This window comes from Pecten maximus, chromosome 10, assembly GCF_902652985.1.
Source record: "Pecten maximus chromosome 10, xPecMax1.1, whole genome shotgun sequence".
NCBI lineage: Eukaryota > Metazoa > Mollusca > Bivalvia > Pectinida > Pectinidae > Pecten > Pecten maximus.
In genome coordinates, this window is record NC_047024.1 from 42606822 (window position 1) to 42624777 (window position 17956).

The following is a 17956-nucleotide window of genomic DNA, read 5'->3' on the forward strand; positions in this document are numbered from 1 at the left end:
TAAAGTCATAAGTGATCACGGAACAGTCACAAAGGCGATCATGAATTGTTTTTATGTCACCTTGAGTGATCATAAAGTGACGACTCTTCTTGATGTAGTCGTGTGTTAGCAACGACTGTATGATCACTGCACAACAGTATAAATCATTCATGTTTTGGTCTATTTCAATTTCAACATGACCGCACCACAAACTTATGAAATTTTCTAGGTCATGAGTGGCCGTGGCAAAGTTCCTGTATATTGGAAGGGGCTAAAGCTTTCCATTCCATTTTGAGTCCTCTTTTTATGAGCTAATTCAGTTTTCTAGAATAGCTTGATATCTTGACCAGAACACTATGTAAAATACAACCCTTTGAATCTTATCAAGACTTTGTGGAGTAGAATACCCAAAATATTGTATAGTGAACTGTATATAGTATATAGGGAATGTTGTAACTTTTAACTCTGTCCAGTATACTAAACATTGCCATATATGGTTATATATACGAGTAATCTCTATATTAAAATCAGAACAATTTGAAATTATTCAGATCTTTAATTCCTAGAGGTGGTGGAATAAAACAGCGTTGTAAAAACCAGCTGTTTAGTAGTGATTCAGCTTGTGAGAAGAATTTCTCTGCACCTAAACAGAGCATGAAGCATTCTGGGCTAAAGCACTAGTGAATAAATAGAGGATATCTAACAGTGTCTTCAGTAATACCAAATATATTTCACGAGTGGGGCTAATATTTTGATATTTTTCACGAGTGCGCAGCACGAGTGAAAAATATCTAAATATTAGCCACACGAGTGAAATATATTTGGTTTTACTGAAGACACTGTTAGATATTCTGTTTATTACATTTTTTATCAACGAAAACCCTACCCCGTATGCTAACTAGGACTACAGCGATAATTTGTAAACAAAAAAAGTAGTTTCCCCTGTCCAGGTGCTGACATATATGTCGGGCTTTCTGATTGGTCAATTATTTTGGTATTTTCTAATCATTAATTTGATTAGTCAAATCAGCAAAAGTGATATTTTTCACTAGTGAAAAATATGATATTCTTCACTAGTGAAAAATATCACTTTTATAGAATGAATAATTTTTGATATTTCACTGGTAAAAATGTAATAAAATTATTTATCAATTAAGTTCCATTTAATTTATAAGTCAATTTCTTATAATTTTAATAAGATGAATTATAGGGTACAATGTTGGACATTTATCTAATATCCATCGAAATGTGTGGAACAACCAGACAATAATCCGAGTGTGAAAATCTCTGGTTAATCAAAACAATTATCATAAAATATTTATATTAAAACAACGCTTGTGTTAACCATATCAATGTAAACTTAACACAGAACACCTTCCTGAACAATTAAACATTTATATCCTCAAATATACTTGTATTTACATCTTTATGCTGTGTGTTAAGTACGAGACACCTCGTAACACGAACAATCATTCAGGTTAATGCAAACTACAGTTTCGTCAGAGGGTACAAATCAATGTATTACATAAAAATACCAGTTTAACCCTTTTTAACACATACATCTATGGATTCTAGGTGTCACTCATTCACAATATTAAAAAAATTCTAGGATATTTTTCTATCAATTACATACATGTATAACGTTTTACTACATTTCGAAGCTTAAAACACAGCACTGTATTCAATATTTTATCGAGAATGAACAATTCACCAATTTTTAGATCTAGAACGCATTTCTCTACTTGGATCAAGGGTCCACTTTTGAAAATAGTGACAAACCTGACTGTTGCTCAGTACCAATGTACATTTGAATATTATGAAATGATCTCAGAGATTACAGGGCTTTTTCTGGGGCTGATTTGGGGCCGAAATTCGGCCCCCATTCCCAACAGCAAAATTGGATATTTTTCCCAATCCGACCAGTTAAAATTCCCACTCAAATGATCTATAAAAAAATTGTGTCTTTAAAAATCTGAATGGTGCTGTACCGTCTACATTTTATTGGTTATTCTGGCCTGATAAAGGGAGATAATGCTCTAGAGTCTAAATAAATCTAGCATGGAGCAAATATGTGTGTCTACTTGTTATTTTTACCATTATGTCCATTTTTCCCAATTAACTTGTTCGCACACATTTTTTTCCCAATCCCAAAGCCATAGGCCCCATTCCCAAAGTAGTGAAAAAAAGGCCCTGGAGAAAGTACTCAGGAAAAATCAGCTTCCATTTCATAGACCTATAAAAAAACCAAGCGTTTTTGTATACCTCTAGGAAGATCAAACAAAATCTGAGCCTCTAGGAAGATCGAATAAAATATGAAATTTTGATGACTCATATCGAAATGGAAAACTTTTCATAGCACTTAATATGTTCTTACAAATATTAAAAACATTTTTTCAATTGACTGAAATCTAGATCATATATTAATATATATAATATGTACATGTACATGTTCATATCATTATTTAAAACCTTCCAATATGCAAATTAAGCAATGATACCCTTCAGCCAATCAGAGCTACACAAAGTGTCTGTAATGACAGGTGTTCACAATTTTTACAAGTAATGTGATGGACATTTTGACACTGCCAATTATATAAATATGTTTCTACCACAATACGCTGTGTTATTCCACTCTCAAGCCATTGTATTAATGTGCAGACTGTTGGATAAATATATATTATATACCACTAGTGGTATATGACCTTCCGGTCTTTTGATTGGTCAAGAATTCGAACTTTGACCCAAGCTGCAATTGTTATTGACGTCATCAATAATCGAATGACCTCGCATCACTGGGTCCCGGACGTCACCGGTACACTCTATTTGCATACACAAAATTATACTTATCCACGTTTCCCTTTGAATCAAGCAAATATTATTGTGGTAGAAACAGGTCACACGACTCGTGATTGTGTAACCTCTATGTACAGTGTTGGTGTCCAGTAGCACGTACATCATATGTAAACTAATGCCCTTAAATTGGCCCACAGCTCCAATACATGTTGATGAAAGACACGAAGCCTAATCCAAGACTGAAACTACTAAGTACCTAATATGGGCAGGGATCGACACTAACAGTAACCCAGTAGCCCTGGACTGCCTCAATTTTGCTGGGCTGCCAACATTTTCAGTCAAATGTATAATGTCCAGCTAAAGTTTCCTACATTTACTTCAATGATTTTATTTTCAAAACTTTTTTTTATAAAACCCTGGTGTAAGATCTAGTATTTTTATGCTCAAAATGACCTAGAACATACGAAACTGCATCAAGGATTCATTTTTTTTCTGAGAGTTTGGGTTAGTGTCAATCCCTGATGGGATCAAAGGACCTGCATTGTCATCTATCACTTATAACCGATACATAGTGTCACGCTATAAAAACAAGTCGTATGTATGACTATGAACGTGTCATACAAACATTAACATCGTTGGTGGATGGAACAAGATATTGTCCTGATAATACAGTGTTGAATGTAGATTACTTATACTTCACATCACCTTTATTTGCATAAATAGGCCTGATGTCATCATCATGATCATAACGTTTTTATCCGACATGATTAATAATTCTCCGATCAATTAGAGTAACTTTTGAGGTTAATATATATTCATATCCTCAAGCAATAGAGCAGAAAATCATCTCACGAAATGATGTACAAGAAATATAAGCAATCCACAGTGTTCTATGGAAAATTTGGTGAGGTCATCTCGAGTTTTTTGGTGTACTTGATATGCTTCTGTGGCTGGTTCTTTCACTGCTAGATGAGGAATATGACCTTGACCTCTGACTCCTCATCTCCTGTGATCGTGAGTGGCGCTTACTGCCATTAGGCGTGATGGAACGTGATCTTGACTTAGCAGTTCGGCGTCTGCAAAAAAACAAAACAAAAAATTTCATGAATATTTGGTTTGGTTTTTTTTTTTTTTTTTCAAACGTCCTATTAACACTCAGGGTCATTAAAGGACGTGCCAGGATTTGGAGGTGGAGGAAGGCCGGAGTACCCGGAGAAAAACCACTGGCCTATGGTCAGTACCTGGCAACTGCCCCACGTAGGTTTTGAACTTGCAACCCAGAGGTGGAGGGCTAGTGATTAAGTGTCAGGAACACCTTAACCACTTTGCCACAATTGAGCAAAATATCCTTAAACATCCCAATATCTGGCCTGTAGCTAAGAATAGCATTCAACATCCCATCCCCAGCACAAATATCTGATCTGATGCTAAACTTATACTTCATAACACTGTAGTTATTAATATTTCATGGAACAGGATCTTTATCATAGTTCACTATGATTCTACACCATATCAAACTTTGCTGGGAGAACAGGTGGATTCCAAACCGAGTAGTTTTTACCCTAATTCAGTTTTTGTCAAATATGATCTTTGGAATTCTGGAAATTCAGAAAAAATTCTTTAATATATTTCAAAACGTTCCCTGGATTTAATCATGAAATGTGTGGCCTCGTCATTATCTTGAATAAACATGACAGCCCTTTATCTCAGCAGCTTATTTGAAGATTTTTGGTCATAGCTGAATAATATTCTTTTGGCCCCAGATATGAAGCGACAGGTGGCGCTACTGGTCAAGATGAAGTATGTGATTGGTCAATGTAGCGGTAAATGCAAAATGCAGATATGCAGTTAAAAACGAAACAAAGTTGATGTTAGTCGACTCGTACCAGATTTTTAAAAGAACTTCACACCAAGTGTGCTGAGTGCAGACTGGCAGCAATGAAATGGGAAACATATTTTTATCCTTACATTATATTCTGTTGTATTTTCAATAATCTTAAAAGAACATACTACGGCATTAGATAACTATATAGTCATGACTGGGAAGGCAAAACTAGTTGATAAATTATTATATATTACATATGCTAAACAACAAGAGACCCAGACGGCCTGTATTGTTCAACTCTATATTTCACCAATAATACGGGAAAAACATACTCTTGTTCATAACAGTATAAAATATTTTCTCATTTAATCAGCCTCTCAAACCAAGGGGAACAACACATTTCCTTTATCAAAAATTTTCCTGCTTTGAAAGATAATTTTTGATACAACAAACTTGTATCCCCTCACTGATTCCACCACTCTACCCATGTGGGGTGGGGTGGGGATGAGAAGGGGTTTATAGGGAACAACCAACCAATTGAAAAAAAAAAGATTTTTGAAACATCCCCTGTGTATAGAAAGTTGAGCCAAGGATAAAATGTCTGGCAGCCACTGATTGGCCAGTATGTTATGAAGTAAGAAAATAGATATGTATCCTGATAGGTAACTATCAATATGAAAATTGATATAAATTTTGAAAGTGCGATTGATTTTTTTTCCAAAAGTTCACGTAATAATAATAAACAGGTAAACATTTCAGATTGTGAGAATTTTTACTGCGAAATTCACCCATTTTCAAAATGGCTACCCTGGAGAAAATTTGAACTTAAGGACCCAACTTTTTTTTTTGATTAGGTGTTATATGAGACCCTAAACTTTTGTTATAAACCATAATTGTCATATTGAATTCAAGAATTTGAATGAAATACTCCAAAAACGTTAACACTAAAGTCTATGAAAAAACAATTGGTTGGTTGGTCCCTTATACAATGCTGAGCACCCTTAAACCAAGGATAGTGCAGACCAATTGGTCCATACAGGTATTCTGGCCTAATAGTGCTTTAAAGGAAATGTACGATTTAATAAGGCAAACCTCTTTTTCTTCCTCCTCTCCGAGTCCGAACTGTCTCCTGAGGATTCTGAGCTGGAGCTGGAACTGGACGATCCTGAGCTGGAACTGTCGGAATTAAAGCCAGTCGGCTGGCTCAGATCTACTCGGTCAGCCATGGCTGCTACTGCTGGCTTCTCTTTCTATCAATATAAGGTATACATGTCACATTGTATAGATTACTTCTACTGGTGTATACTTATTTAACAGGGCATTCTTATTGTACAAACCAGCAAGCAGAAGAATCCGTAGTTCTACAGTGGGAAATTAAATTGTAAGGGGGAAAAAATTCAATATTTCTAGTGTGGGAAAATATTTCACAAGAAAAGCCGACATTTAAAACCATTTCTAAAGCACGAGGTTTTAATTGTAAGTGGCATGATCATTATCGACTTCATACCATTTGCACACTGGAATTCTAAGTCTCTCTTTCAGAATTTGTACTTGTGCTCGACAAGCTTGAATCAAAGCAGGTGTTGCCAACAGGATATCTCACCTGAAGTGTACGGTACCATTTCTTCGATAGTTTTGGCCGACCTCGCACAGTTTTGTGCCAGACAACAGGAAAGTTGGTCACGCTGCAGAAATTCTGGGTAACGGCAATGGTATCGTCCAGGTTAACGACGACATGCCACCATCCTCCAGGCACAAACACGGTCTCTCCTGGGCCCTGTAGGATCTCCAACTAGAAATAGTACCACACAACCCAAGTGTAAAATTTGTCCCTTCTAAATCAATCTCCAGTACGTACATAGCTTAATCTTAAGCTGGCTCACATACATGACTGATCATCTTAGTCAGGAAGATTGTCAGGTCTTTAAATGTAGACCTACATTGATAGGATCGCTCTAGGACAGATCTACATTGATAGGATCGCTCTAGGACGGACCTACATTGATAGGATCAATCTAGGACGGACCTACATTGATAGGATCGATCTAGGACAGACCTACATTGATAGGACCAATCTAGGACCTACATTGATAGGATCAATCTAGGACAGACCTACATTGATAGGATAAATCTAGGATGGACCTACATTGATAGGATCGCTCTAGGATGGACCTACATTGATAGGATCGATCTAGGACAGACCTACATTGATAGGATCAATCTAGGACAGACCTACATTGATAGGATCGCTCTAGGACGGACCTTCATTGATAGGATCAATCGAGGACAGACCTACATTGATAGGATCAATCTAGGACAGACATTGATAGGATCAATCTAGGACAGACATTGATAGGAACAATCTAGGACAGACCTACATTGATAGGATCAATCTAGGACAGACATACATTGATAGGATCAATCTAGGACCTACATTGATAGGATCAATCTAGGACGGACCTACATTGATAGGATCAATCTAGGAGAGACCTACATTGATAGGATCAATCTAGGAGAGACCTACATTGATAGGATCAATCTAGGACCTACATTGATAGGATCAATCTAGGACATACATTCATAGGATCAATCTAGGACAGACCTACATTGATAGGACCAATCTAGGACAGACCTACATTGATAGGATCGATCTAGGACAGACCTACATTGATAGGATCAATCTAGGACAGACCTACATTGATAGGATCAATCTAGGACAGACCTACATTGATAGGAAGGACATACCTACATTGATAGGATCAATCTAGGACGGACCTACATTGATAGGATCAATCTAGGACGGACCTACATTGATAGGATCGCTCTAGGACAGACCTACATTGATAGGACCAATCTAGGACAGACCTACATTGATAGGATCAATCTAGGATAGACCTACATTGATAGGATTAATCTAGGACAGACCTACATTGATAGGATCAATCTAGGATAGACCTACATTGATAGGATCAATCTAGGATAGACCTACATTGATAGGATCAATCTAGGATAGACCTACATTGATAGGATCAATCTAGGATAGACCTACATTGATAGGATCGCTCTATGATGGACCTACATTGATAGGATCAATCTAGGACAGACCTACATTGATAGGACCAATCTAGGACAGACCTACATTGATAGGATCAATCTAGGACAGACCTAAATTGATAGGATCAATCTAGGACAGACCTACATCGATAGGATCAATCTAGGACAGACCTAAATTGATAGGAACAATCTAGGACCTACATTGTTAAGATCAATCTAGAACCTACATTGATAGGATTAATCTAGGACGGACCTACATTGATAGGATCGCTCTAGGACAGACCTACATTGATAGGATCAATCTAGGACAGACCTACATTGATAGGATCAATCTAGGACAGACCTACATTGATAGGATCAATCTAGGACAGACCTACATTGATAGGATCAATCTAGGACAGACCTACATTGATAGGATCAATCTAGGACAGACCTACATTGATAGGATCAATCTAGGACGGACCTACATTGATAGGATCAATCTAGGACGGACCTACATTGATAGGATCAATCTAGGACGGACCTACATTGATAGGATCAATCTAGGAGAGACCTACATTGATAGGATCAATCTAGGAGAGACCTACATTGATAGGATCAATCTAGGACATACATTCATAGGATCAATCTAGGACAGACCTACATTGATAGGACCAATCTAGGACAGACCTACATTGATAGGATCGATCTAGGACAGACCTACATTGATAGGATCAATCGAGGACGAACCTACATTGATAGGATCAATCTAGGACGGACCTACATTGATAGGATCAATCGAGGACAGGAAGGAAACTGAATCTTACGTACAATCTTTTGAGATTGCAGGCGGTAGACACTGATGAACATCAGTCCACAAAGGTTTTCTGTACCCTTAATGTCACTTAACATGCCTTTTTAATTCCGACATATAAATACATTTAGCATGGTATGGAATACACATAGATTGCATGCTAGGTGTTCTTTTGAAATTCAGATCCAATACTGAAAATTACTTATACTTATTGAATTGCAGGTTAATGCACCTCCCTGTTTAGATTTTGACATTTATTTTTAAGTTTCCTCCATGACCTCCTAGGTATTAAAAAAATTAAGTCCCTTAGCATATCAGACGAGTCCTAAAAGGAGGAAACAGCTGTATAATTAATTTTAATTCATTTTGGCTCTACTGGCCTCCTGTATCTAGCTTTATTTTGCCTTTAACCTCTTAAGTGAAACTGAAAGGTTTAATTAATTAATAATTTTGTGCATCTTTTTAGAGTCCTTTAAATGTGGCTTGATACATAAGTCTGTTATTTATATCGAAATTGATGCTTCACCCCACACAGACTTACTGGTTTGAACTCCTGTGGCCAAGAAGGAAGCTGGGTTTTTGGGTACAGGAACTGGAACCAAGCGATGGCTTCATCTCGCTGTTTGCCACCTTCGTCTGCCTGAACCTTGAGGATGTCCTTTGGAGTGTTTGTGGGGAAGAGACACCACCTGTGGGGGGATATTACATTCAGTAAAGGTTTAATGTGAGAGACACCACCTGTGGGGGGGATATTACATTCAGTAAAGGTTTAATGTGAGTGTTTGTGGGGAAGAGACACCACCTGTGGGGGGGATATTACATTCAGTAAAGGTTTAATGTGAGTGTTTGTGGGGAAGAGACACCACCTGTAGGGGGGATATTACATTCAGTAAAGGTTTAATGTGAGTGTTTGTGGGGAAGAGACACCACCTGTGGGGGGATATTACATTCAGTAAAGGTTTAATGTGAGTGTTTGTGGGGAAGAGACACCACCTGTGGGGGGGGATATTACATTCAGTAAAGGTTTGATGTGAGTGTTTGTGGGGAAGAGACACCACCTGTGGGGGGGGGGGATATTACATTCAGTAAAGGTTTAATGTGAGTGTTTGTGGGGAAGAGACACCACCTGTGGGGGGGATATTACATTCAGTAAAGGTTTAATGTGAGTGTTTGTGGGGAAGAGACACCACCTGTGGGGGGGATATTACATTCAGTAAAGGTTTAATGTGAGTGTTTGTGGGGAAGAGACACCACCTGTGGGGGGGATATTATATTCAGTAAAGGTTTAATGTGAGTGTTTGTGGGGAAGAGATCTAGACACCACCTGTGGGGGGTATATTACATTCAGTACAGGTTTCATGTGGAAAATCACAGATACTATTACTGTATGTATCCTACAAAATGGCCAGGGGGACAAAACAACCTCAAAGTGTGGGTGTACATATTTCAGGACAAAGAAACATCATTTGTTTATAGTTTTACTGAACTGTAACAGCTACAATGTATTGGTGGCTTACTACCAGACAACAATGGGTAATTGTCTTAAACACGGCATGCACACACACAAATCCTGATAGTTCAGAGTGTTGTCCTTACTATCAGAGAACAATGGGTAATTGTCTTAAACACGGCATGCACACATACCAATCCTGATTGTTCAGACTGTTGTCCTCAGACTTATCTCCCCAAAAACACACCGACACATTCCCAGTGGAGTGTGTACCAGCCCTTACCGCTTGTGTCCTTCTATTAGAGCGTTCCAGGCACTGGTTCCCAAGGGGTCGATATGGATCCCTGTCCCAGATCGACCAGGTCCCATCACAAACCATCTGTACCAATAGATTTGTAGATATAGATCTATATAGGTTTATTTGGCAAATAAACTTTGATCATCATTAAACTCTGGTCAATCAATACACTCCGATCAGTCATTATTTATACACTTCGATCTATCACTAAACTCTATCAACCAATACATGCCCTAAGCTATTTCATTTACCGTATTTTACCGGGGATAAGCCCAGGGGGCTAGTGCACTGAAAATGGCCGAAAGTCCGGGGTGGGTTTATCCCCAGATAAGACACTATGCAAGAGGGGAAAAATTTGGTCGCCATCTTGGATTAAAAACTAGAAAGAGGATAGCCCGATCTACATCAATAATATATGACTGAAATGTTTTTTAAAAATAATGCAATACAAACAAAGTTGTTCCTCAAGGACAATAAAATACATCAGATAAAACAAAGAGACACTGTTTTTTTTATATTTTTGCAGTGTTTATTAATATACTTGATTCAAATTATGCATACCTATAAGGTGGCCGCCGTTCCTCACCAGCGTATTGGAACAGGTCATCACGGAAAAATCGCGGAACGGAATAATCTTCCAGAAGTCTCCGTCTTTTTGTGTGCTGTTGACAGATGTTAAAACATCAATTAGTACTGGATTCTTCTTCATTAATTAAGGAGTTGTCACCTTTTAGGAATAATGTTCCTAGTTATCTCACTAACCAGTAAGTGTTTAGGGGACAAATTGTCTCACTATCCAGTCAGTATTTTAGGGGACAGATTGTCTCACTATATATCTAGTCAGTGTTTTAGGGGACAGATTGTCTCACTGTCCAGTCTGTATTTTAGGGGACAGATTGTCTCACTATCCAGTCAGTGTTTTAGGGGACAGATTGTCTCACTATATCTAGTCAGTGTTTTCGGGGACAGATTGTCTTACTATCCAGTCAGTGTTTTAGGGGACAGATTGTCTCACTATCCAGTCAGTGTTTTAGGGGACAGATTGTCTCACTATTCAGTCAGTGTTTTAGGGGACAGATTGTCTCACTGTCCAGTCAGTGTTTTAGGGGACAGATTGTCTCACTATCCAGTCAGTGTTTTAGGGGACAGATTGTCTCACTGTCCAGTCAGTGTTTTAGGGGACAGATTGTCTCACTGTCTAGTCAGTGTTTTAGGGGACAGATTGTCTCACTGTCTAGTCCATCTTCGCTAGCCAAGGCTTCTGATTACGTTACACTCCACGAACCCTTGGCGGATATAGTCGTTAGTTCTGGCCCTCTAGCGGAGATTCGAAATTACCACCCTTTGTTCATGAAATTTTCGACCAATCAAAATGAGCGTTACCAATGTACTTCATCGGTGATGTTTACAGACACACATGAAGGCTTGTGTCAATTTCGATGAGATGTGTGATCAATGACTTATATAAATTGATCAAACACTGTGAATGTTTCCCCAATGATTGTACATCTCTGTATTTAGGTAAAATGTCATGACACAGTCGACAATGCAGTTCTGTACTGGGTGCCGCAGTTTTTGTTTAATGCGAAACCAAGCCTGAATGTAAAATGCGATTTGATTGGTTACCCTGGGATTCCAGGGCGCGACGGTTTGAACACGACTATATCCGCCAAGGGTTCGTGGAGTGTAACGTAATCAGAAGCCTTGGCTAGCGAAGATGTGTCTAGTCAGTGTTTTAGGGGACAGATTGTCTCACTATCCAGTCAGTGTTTTAGGGGACAGATTGTCTCACTATCTAGTCAGTGTTTTAGGGGACAGATTGTCTTACTATCCAGTCAGTGTTTTAGGGGACAGATTGTCTCACTATCCAGTCAATGTTTAGGGGACAGATTGTCTCACTATCCATTCAGTGTTTTAGGGGACAGATTGTCTCACTATCCAGTCAGTATTTCAGGGGACAGATTGTCCCACTGTCCAGTCAGTGTTTTAGGGGACAGATTGTCTCACTATCCAGTCAGTGTTTTAGGGGACAGATTGTCTCACTATCCAGTCAGTGTTTTAATGGACAGATTGTCTCACTATCCTGTCAATGTTTTAGGGGACAGATTGTCTCACTATCCAGTCAATGTTTTAGGGGACAAATTGTCTCACTATCCAGTCAGTGTTTCAGGGGACAGATTGTCTCACTATCCAGTCAGTGTTTTAGGGGACAGTTTGTCTCACTATCCAGTCAATGATTAGGGGACAGATTGTCTCACTGTCCAGTCAGTGTTTTAGGGGACAGATTGTCTCACTGTCCAGTCAATGTTTTAGGGGACAGATTGTCTCACTGTCCAGTCAGTGTTTTAGGGGACAGATTGTCTCACTATCCAGTCAGTGTTTTAGGGGACAGATTGTCTCACTATCCAGTCAGTGTTTTAGGGGACAGATTGTCTCACTGTCTAGTCAGTGTTTTAGGGGACAGATTGTCTCACTGTCCAGTCAATGTTTTAGGGGACAGATTGTCTCACTATCCAGTCAATGTTTTAGGGGACAGATTGTCTCACTGTCCAGTCAGTGTTTTAGGGGACAGATTGTCTCACTATCCAGTCAGTGTTTTAGGGGACAGATTGTCTCACTATCCAGTCAATGTTTTAGGGGACAGATTGTCTCACTGTCCAGTCAGTGTTTTAGGGGACAGATTGTCTCACTATCCAGTCAATGTTTTAGGGGACAGATTGTCTCACTGTCCAGTCAGTGTTTTAGGGGACAGATTGTCTCACTATCCAGTCAGTGTTTTAGGGGACAGATTGTCTCACTATTATACATATTGTCAAGTTTACACCCACCTCTCCATAGCTGCTGTCGAATATATATAATGGGCTGTCATCATCATTATTTGTCATGTAGTCAACAAAATATTTCATCTTCATCTTCACAGAGTAGCCTTCATCATCCTCACCACACTTGAATTTCTGGTTACGATATTTTTTTGCAAGCCTCTGAAAATGAAAGGATCAAATGTGTTCAAAATTACACTTTATATTATAGCATTATAAATATCCGCATCATCAACATTTAAAAAGGTACAATTAACCACTGCAGCCATCATTAAACAACAGGCCCAGAAGGCCTGAATCGCTCACCTGACAAGAAGTAGTTGTTTATTGTAGTATAGCCAAATTGCCCCTTTTTTGCCCCAGCCCTCATCGCCTGGGGGTTAGCCATACTATACAATATATACTGTACAATTTCGTAAATTGTTGATAGACAGTTGCCACTGTATGGCATTAACTCAACTTGTCATGTATTATTTTTCAACAATTTATAATACACGAGTCTCAGATATCCTGCATCTCTCACCTGGACATAATTTAAGAAATTTTAAGAATTTGCTTTATATCCCCAAATCTTATTGCATTTGGGGTCCACTCCTCAAACCCAAGGGGAGCAACACCCTCTGTTTTGAACAGGATATATTTACCCAATAATGTTCCACCCCAAGTTCCATCAAAATCCAATCAGATGTTTAAGACGAGTAGTGATTTAATGGATTTACCTCTATTTCCCCAATTGGTCCCTGTTCCTCTGGCCCTAGGTGAGCTACACCTTCCCTTAATAAACATTTGATATCCTTTGCCAAATTGTATTCCAGAACAAATTCAATCAAACTTGTAGCAATCTAAATAAAAGTTTAACAGCCGTTGGACAACGGACGCTGTGCCAGGTACTTTGGAATAGGTAAAGTTGCAGTTTTTTTAATTCAACACTTTTGCAGCACAATTCATGGTTTGTGGTTCAATCCTTACCGTGCCAGTAAACCACCCTATTGAGAGTTTGCCCCTGTGAGGTAGACTTTAGGTTCTGTCCTCTGACCGAGCTATACAGGAGTCTAAAAATGGAAGTTTTCTACTCCTGCTTACATCAACGCTCAGCATATAAGGAGCTGAGGATTGGTTCACAAATTGTCAGTATAATGTGACCAGGTGGGGTGTCCTACTAGATGTCTCCGGCAGTATACTTCAGTGAGGTTACACTATAAAGGCAGCATCAGTTCCATACTATCACAAGAGACAAACACACCACAGCCTCCCAAAACACACATGTTCGCCACACACATGTATCTCTCACTACAGAATGACCTTAGCTGTTGATAGGATGTTAAACAATACTAAACCAATATAAACAATCCAAATTTTTTAAACTAAACAATAAATAACTGAAACAGATTACAGTCAACAATCCTGGCCCCCAATAACTACCAGAACATATCTTATCATTTATATGTTTAGGTTGTGTAGATTGTGTGATTATCAAAATGAAAGCGATCCAAGGGAGACAACTTACTATATTCTGAATAATTTTTTAAAGGGAAATTTCAATTCTGTTCATTTTTATTTCATGCCATTCTGGCTGAAGAAAATGATGAAAGTTCAGAATTATGAAATTTCGTCTAAGATATGCTTCACCACGACTCTATACCAGTACCTGATTTGTCCACTTTCTAGTTGCCTGCCAATCTTTGGTTGCATTGACAAGCACAACAGGCTTGTATGGAGCTTCATAATCCCGTATGAACTCCTCTTTCGTAGTCTTGGTAACGTCAAGTCGTGGTACATTGTCCTTCACAGACTGCAGACTAAGGTCAAAGGTCTGTGCAAAGTTGTAACGACACCAGCCATTCTTGTCCGAGCCCAGCTCTGTAATAAAATATAATACACTGCTGACACAATTAGGTAATGATTTTTGGGTCTTCTGTCATTACATGATTGATGAGTCACGAGACTCACAATCAATTCTTTTTTTAACTTTTTTCTTCTTTTTCCACAGCAAAAAGAAGAAGAAGAACAAGTTATATCAACATATATCAATCACCCTGGTTGGCCCAGATAGAAGAGCACAAGGGATTGGTTTGGTTTGTTTTGTTTAACGTCGTATTAACAGCCAGGGTCATATAAGGACATGCCAGGTTTTGGAGGTGGAGAAAAGTCTGAGTAATCGGAGAAAAACCACCGGTCTATGGTCATTACCTGGCAACTACCGGTACCCCACTCAGGTTTCGAACTGGCAACCCAGAGGTGGAGGGCTAGTGATAAAGTGTCGGGACACCTTAACCACTCAGCCACCGCGGCACAAGGGATATTACAGTCAGAGGAACCTAGAGTACCTAATTAGAAAACCCATATGGTCAGGCAGGTGCCCCTATCTTAAAAAGTGTTTATGTCTGATCATAATTGGGATATTGTTGTTTAATACTCCTATATATAACATTATAGAGGCCACTAGTTCAGTCGATCTATTATTGGGTGTCATTGTGCCGACTGCATCCTGGCACCTCTCTAGGTTGCTCGCTATATAATGATGTTGAATCGTACCTCAAACATGGTCATCTAGCTACAGGTGACAGGAGAGTGTACAAGGCCGAGTCGTCACTCTGTAACCCAGCCACCTAACCACCATTGCTGATGCTGAATAATTCCCTGATAAAAACTAGCCGCAATATACCGTTCGACTCAAGAAATAACATCTCTTCAACTAAATTAATTGATCGTAAGCCTACCAATCCTGAGGTCCTGGGTTCAATTCCAAGCAGAGGCACAAATATAAATCTAATTTCTGATACTTTAATTCTCTTACATGTGTAAAAGTTCAAGGAGTAGTAGTGTTCACCAAGCCGGGATGAAACCCTGTGACCCTCGGCTTACTGGTCCGCCACTCTATCGACTGAGCTGAAGGGAAATTCCCCCTAGCCGGAAGCTAGAAGGCGACCATACAACTATGTACAGTATTTACAATTAAAACCTGGCCTGCCACACATGTACACTGGTGCCCACATTGGGAATATGTCCAGGAATTACACTTAGCGTTACTTGTGAAAGCATCGCTGTAATCTCTTGAAACTAGAGTATGTGTTCTTCCCTGGATAGGGAGTATGTAACCCTGGTATATACTAGCCACAATAGTATACATGTACCTTTCGGCCAGAGAGAACTTTGAATTATCTTTATTAGCTTAGTTGGTTGAGTGTACATGAAAGACTACAGTAATCAAGAGAGCATCGGTTTGAACTGAAGCAGAGGCATTAAAATAAATTTATTGTGCTGTACATGTCATACAAGTGAGATAACACCAGACATAAAGTATATATGTGTATGGCATAAAATATGAAATAAAAAATTGTTGACCTCGACTGCCCGTGATTCTCATATCCTAGACACTAGACGGACACTCTACCACTGAGCTACCTGGTCGCCGATGATCGACCCAGTCCAGTTCCGCTACACATGTATAATTTGCATGTGCACCAATGGAGGTTCAATCAATGATACCAATTTAACCAAGTATCACAATCATATATACTGTACCCTGTCTACAGCTGACAGTAGAGATGTACGTATCGTCAGATCGCGCCCTATAACGTTATTACAGTACGTCTTTCTGGATAGTCAAAAGTGAAACCATTTACGTGCAGTCTGGGTTTCATAGTATGGCTGCTGTTTACAAGATATGTTTACCCGGTCTAGCTCTTGACTTTGCTTCACGGACCCTCTTCCTGGTTCTGTGGTCCATATATCCTAAACGATTGACTGGAGATGTTGCGACGTCTGTCGAATGAAACCTGCCAAAGTAGTCAACAGAGGGATAACAGCTCGGGTTCTCTTGTTATTCTCCTCGCGTGCAACCTCGGAGCACAGAAAAATATTACGGATTTATTTCGTGACGCCAATTTATACGAAACGAAACAAAATATATTGTGTTTCCATTAGCAGTTTATGCGATAACATTGATAAAACTATACCATTTAACAAAACATAATTATCTTTATTAAACTACGATGAATAATTGCGCAATAATTTAAAAATTATATTAATATATAATATAGGCCTAAAGGAATCACTGTTTAAACAAGGGAGACAACTCTATCGTCCTTATACCTTCTGTTGAGAAATTTTAGTATGCTACTGATACCACAAGATATTGCTCATAAAATAAGATTATTTTGAAACTAATGATTATAAATATGGATTAATGATTGTGTTTCCTAAAGGACACCATATGGATTAATAATTATTGTGTTTTCTAAAGACTATCCGTGACATTGGGTGACGGGACACTTACTGGTGGGAAAGTTGAAAATTAAAGGCGTTTGAATGGCTCATTGAGATGATGTCATTCTTGAAATGCAACCAATACTCCTATAAACCATTTAAGGACAGTACTAGTAAGTGATGTTAATTTATATTAGATTTTAATTAATAAAAAGGTAAACTTTGGGTCCCTTTAATCTATTTATCAAGATTTTGGATCAAATTGTGAGGTTTTATTAAGTAAGTATTTGACAAATGTGGAGAAACTACGAAAAATAAAAAAGAAACTTGTAAATCACCCATGAAATCTGTCCACCTAATCTAAAACATATGACAATGATCAGGATTCTTTCAGGTAACATGATGAAATTATGTAAGCCGATAAATGTCACTGGAAGATCAAACAAAATATGTTTTCTCGCAATAACGCGAACAATCACGTTATAACGTCTCTGTTTGCGTAATAACATGATTTTGCGCAGAAAACAATTTAAGAAGCACGTGTATAACCATCTTTGAAGTGTACCTCATGTGTAATAATGGATATAAAAAAAATAACAGCATATTAAGACAAAATAAAATACAGCACAGATTTGCAATGTTTTTCAACTAGGGTAAGGGATAGAAAAAAAAATATTGATTTATCAATATGGCTTGAAACCACTTTTAACTTGATGATAATCGCTTTTATCGGTTT

At 38.5% G+C, this 17956-nt stretch overlaps 1 protein-coding gene across 1 annotated transcript; it reads right to left on the minus strand.

The window, feature by feature from the left end:
- Positions 1-1358: 1358 nt before the first annotated feature.
- Positions 1359-16867, minus strand: LOC117336816 (bifunctional arginine demethylase and lysyl-hydroxylase JMJD6-A-like). Its single transcript, XM_033897470.1, has 9 exons — positions 16687-16867; positions 14660-14871; positions 13021-13173; positions 10754-10854; positions 10178-10273; positions 8986-9133; positions 6201-6389; positions 5690-5847; positions 1359-3848 (listed from the first exon to the last, which is right to left on the minus strand). The coding sequence occupies exons 1-9, from the start codon at positions 16739-16741 to the stop codon at positions 3683-3685; spliced, it is 1278 nt and encodes a 425-aa protein (XP_033753361.1). The 5' UTR covers positions 16742-16867; the 3' UTR covers positions 1359-3682.
- Between the last annotated feature and the right edge of the window lie 1089 nt (positions 16868-17956).

Excerpts from the sequence above, each read along its gene's own strand:
- LOC117336816 (XM_033897470.1), bottom strand. The coding sequence starts at position 16,741 with ATGGACCACAGAACCAGGAAGAGGGTCCGTGAAGCAAAGTCAAGAGCT. Across the intron at positions 14,872-16,686 it reads AAAGTCAAGAGCTAGACCGG|AGCTGGGCTCGGACAAGAAT; the intron begins GTAAACATATCT and ends ATTTTATTACAG. Across the intron at positions 9,134-10,177 it reads CTAATAGAAGGACACAAGCG|GTGGTGTCTCTTCCCCACAA; the intron begins GTAAGGGCTGGT and ends ATCCCCCCACAG.